At 40.5% G+C, this 4,473-nt stretch overlaps 1 protein-coding gene across 2 annotated transcripts; it reads left to right on the forward strand.

Annotated features, from left to right (window-relative positions):
* The first annotated feature begins 2,286 nt into the window (after positions 1 to 2,286).
* On the forward strand, positions 2,287 to 4,163 carry dkk1 (dickkopf WNT signaling pathway inhibitor 1). Of its 2 annotated transcripts, none has more exons than XM_015385101.1 (4): positions 2,287 to 2,669; positions 2,758 to 2,899; positions 3,061 to 3,195; positions 3,299 to 4,163. In XM_015385101.1, exons 1-4 carry the CDS (start codon positions 2,430 to 2,432, stop codon positions 3,562 to 3,564), a joined length of 783 nt encoding a protein of 260 aa, XP_015240587.1. In that variant the 5' UTR covers positions 2,287 to 2,429; the 3' UTR covers positions 3,565 to 4,163. The 2 variants fall into 2 exon arrangements, with proteins under 2 accessions (XP_015240587.1, XP_015240504.1); XM_015385018.1 differs by having other exon boundaries at positions 2,293 to 2,669; positions 2,755 to 2,899.
* Positions 4,164 to 4,473: the final 310 nt, after the last annotated feature.

The raw sequence follows: 4,473 nt of genomic DNA on the forward strand, positions 1-4,473 counted from the left end.
AAATGGATAAAGACAGGAATCTGATGGGGGTTTAATAGCACCTTATCTGTGATGTCTTGATGACTGGGTCAGGGTGTTTCCAGAGAGTTTAAAATGAATCCAAATTTCAAGGCATTTTAAATGTTATGCTTTGAGGTTGCATTGCTGCAGACCAGTCAAGGTGTCCGTTCTGACACATTTTTATTGGCAGGCAACAGAAATAAGGATGATGGATGGATTGGATACAAGTGCGACACCAGTACAGGTTGTAGTCTAAGTCTAAGGATGCCCTATAAGTCAAGCAAATGGAGACAACTTAATGATTTGAGAAAAGTTATTCTGGGCAATCACCTCTGTTTTAAAAGCAAACACAAAACAAGTTATTTTTGTAGTAACAAATCCTTTATTAAATTATTCCAAAAGCCTTGTTGAAACCAATGTGCAGACTCATATTGCCACCTGACTACAATATACAATTACTTTAAATCAGCACCTTAATATAGGCTATACTTGCTAAAAGATTGGGTTTTTTTTTTTGTTTGTTTGTTTGTTTTTTTTTTTTTTTTTTTGCTCTTTATAATTTAGAGAATATTCTCTACAAAACACTTGGGACAATTGTTCTAAATGTGTTATATAACACATTTTGAAAGTGAAGGAAAGAAGTTAAATTTTATCCTTGCAGTTCACCCGAGCTGCCGCAGGGGGGAGCGCCTTGTCTCCCAGAAAATCTCCCAGAGAAAGACCCCGGGTCTTCTCTGAACTGTAATAATCCGTCCTAGAGTTAATTACATCCACTTAGAAGTAAATTGAGATGATTCAGCTCTTTGTTATTCGCACAACAGAAATCCGTTTAGAGCAGGGACAGGGGATTGGCTTTAGCCATAACAACAGGGTGACACTTCTAAGAGATCAAAGGAGAGCTACGTGCATCAAAGGACCTCCACCTTACCTGCTCTGACATTTAGTAAGGTGAGGAAAAAAAGGCCCACTTCAAAAGATATGCATCAATTCAAACCCGCAAAGTGCTGTGCATTTGTGTGATGTCCAAGGTCGGATCATGCCTCCTCACAAACACTCAACCCCATCTCACACATGTTTGTATCAAGAGTGACCAGCAGATGACGTTCAAGAGCGGATCAGCTGGGATAATAAAAACGTTTTTATTTGCCTTTTGCTGAAAACATTTTTATTTACACCCATCAAACCAGAATCATAACCGAAAAATTGAGAAGCAGTATTCTCATGCGTAAAAATCAGGGTTACATGGGTTCTAACATTGGTTTACCTTTTTAGGTTGGTATCTTTATCTTTTTTTACCTCTCTTTTCTTTATCTGCCTTTAAAATGCAACTGCCATACAATTTTATGCTTTTCTTTTCTAATCTATTAGAGTAAATCTCTTTATTTTCTTGACACCCAAACCTGATAGGCCTCTACAAATAAAGTTTCCCCAAGAGCCTATCGGGATGCTGGAGCCCGAACAGGGCATGGAGCAGATCAGAGTCTCCTTTAATCTCAATGTGCCAGTCACTCCTTAAAGGCTTCCCCCATTAATTCGGTAAACTATTCACACCTCTTAATGCCACTCACATCCTAAACACATTGATGTCCACGGCTGGTGTAATCAAGCACACTTTGGTGGATAATTGCAACCTTTTGCAAATCACAAGGATCAAATAGAGTGGTTAATGGACCAAAGTAACTTCAATCTCTATGGTCCTGAAAGTGCCAAAGGGTAGACCCTTCTTGGATGTCAAAGAAGCTGAAACCACACAGAATCAAATAAGCCCACATGTGGACGTTTGTCAAGACGTGTTATAAATAAACTGCTATTAAAATTAGAGATAAAGTTTTTTTTATCCTAAGAAAATAATTTTTTTTTAGAATTGCAAGGTCCTTTTTTTAATCCCGTTTAGTAGGCTACCTGTAAAATTGCATGAGAATCCAAATTTACAATTAAAAACGTTTTATTTGTAAAGAGGGCGATTAAAATATTCCAAACATAACTTCAAAGCTTAGTTGCGTTTGTTTTGTACTTAAACAAAACAGATTCGATTTCAAATGCTGGTATTAATTTAGTGAGGAATAGTTTGTGGTGAAGTTTATGGATGAATGTTTCCTGCGCATCGTTGATGGGTATTCAGACAGACTCTGCGGGTCATTATCATTCCACAAACACTGCGGAGCCTCGATCTGTGCAAAGGATGGCTATTTCCGTACAGCAGGGCTGTTTGAAATTCCACCCCCTCCGCCTTTGTTGTGCACAGCAAGGGGCGGGAAGACAAACAGGTCTACATGTATAAAGAGATCATCCTCAAGACTTTTTAGAGTCAGGAGGCATCCGACCGTTGCGCCATAACTGTCTGGGAAACTTTGGGATATCAGCGCCTTTTGGACTTTGTCACTTTTCACCATTCAGCAGAAAATAAAGGATTCATTTTTTCTCTTTTTATGTCTGTTAAAGAGCTGAAAAGAAGCATCATGCTGATGCCCTTAGCGCACCACATCTTGGCTTTACAGCTCATTCTGTTTGGATACTGTGGAGACGTTTACGCGGGAGCAGCCCTGAAGAACTCCAACGCGATAAAAACCTTAACTGGTGCGGGCAAAAGTGCGGACACAGTTAGTCCAAGTCCGCGCACCTCACCACCCGGTGGCACGGGGCACAGATCACCCATGGATACTTTGCAGGTAAGGGAACATTTCTCTGTATACAGTTCAAAGCTGTGCGTAAAATCACGCACGGCTTATATGTTAAGCTTTTTTTCTGCTGCAGCAGTCAGGTGGTTGCACGGATGATGAGGACTGCGGAGGTGATGAGTTCTGCAATGACGCCCGGGGTGTTTGCCTGCCGTGCCGCAAGTGCAGGAAGCGCTGTGTAAGGGACTCCATGTGCTGCGCAGGAAATCGCTGCATCAACGGTGAGCAGGAAATTCTATCCTGACATAAGACATATCATGACATATAAGTGATGCACCTGAATCAAAACTGTTCATTAATGGTGAATTTCAATGATAACTGTTTATTTGCTCATTGGTTGTCTATTGTGACAAAGTTTTTTAACAATCTCATTCCTGTGTAGGTGTTTGTCAGGTAAATGACATCCATAACTCAGACTCTTTTGTCACCACTGGCTGGCATAAACACAACAACACCATGGAGCATCAAGGAAAGAGAACACCCACAGCCCCTGGCTTTCAACTAAACTCTGTCAAAGGTGTGTTACCTGTCCCCACTAACAAGTCTTGTGTCACAGAGTAAACAGGAGGTTTTTAGAAATCTTAGAATATAACAAATTTCAAATCTGCTTCTATCTCCAGGTCAGGAGGGAGATGCGTGTCTAAGATCCAGTGACTGCTCTGAGGGTCTGTGCTGTGCCAGACACTTTTGGTCCCGCATCTGCAAGCCCGTGCTGACAGAGGGCCAGGTGTGTACGCGTCACCGCAGGAAAGGCAACCATGGTTTGGAGCTGTTCCAGCGCTGCGACTGTGGTGAAGGCCTGGTGTGTCGGCAGGAGAAAGGAGAGCGAGATCAGGGTGTCAGCAGGACTGCAGCGCGGAACCTACACACCTGTCAGAGACGCTGACACAACCACACGGACAGAGAGACAGAAAAATAAAAACCCACATCCACTCACACACAAAGACACACATCGATAAATCAGTGACAGACACTGCAGACACTGACAAATCCTCCTCTTCAGACCTTGTGTTCACCAAAGATGCTGACACACACCAGACAGCCTACACCTGAGACATTCTTTCCTGCCGAAATTGCTGACAACAATACATCACCTGGAAGGATGGACATGAATCCTGGAAAGTGATACACCCACAGGGACACAACATTGTAAGGCCAGCTTTTCCTAAACCCCATCAACAGGTGGAGAATCAAAAAACAGAAAGTGACATTCCAGAAGGATGATTCGAGTCGTCAGTGGCAGAACTGCTTTTGTTTCTCTTTTTTGGAACTTCAAGCCACTCTTTTTGCAGTAAATTACTGTATTGTAAATAATCCTGCAGGTGGCACTTATTTGTCCCATTGATTTAAATCAACAGTAGTATTATAAAAGACATGGAGATGCATGTTTTGTAAATATGTTACATAAAAAGTTTAAAATATATTGTTTTATAAGAAACTATGTAAAGAAAATGTGAATATTTGTTCTATTAAATGTCTCATCATAACCTGGCTCTTGCTGTCCATATTTTCTGTTTTTATATGCAACAGTTATTTAAACTGAAATTAATTTGGTTTAAACACAGTCTAAAAAAATAAATAGCAAATATCTTATTCTTTCAGAAGAAAGTAAAAAATGCTTGTCGCCCAACTTCTAGTCTAGCATGAACGGCAGGTTGAAGTGCAGTAGGCAGCCCTCCTGGTATTTTTAGTGTAAATCCAGTCTTAGAATTTATTATGATCTTAGAGATTGTATTTTACTTTTTAAGCAAATTTGATGAACATTTTAAACTTTTGTAATGACTATAAATACTTG

The sequence above is a fragment of the Cyprinodon variegatus genome, unplaced genomic scaffold (genome assembly GCF_000732505.1).
Source record: "Cyprinodon variegatus isolate N-32 unplaced genomic scaffold, C_variegatus-1.0 Scaffold1, whole genome shotgun sequence".
NCBI lineage: Eukaryota > Metazoa > Chordata > Actinopteri > Cyprinodontiformes > Cyprinodontidae > Cyprinodon > Cyprinodon variegatus.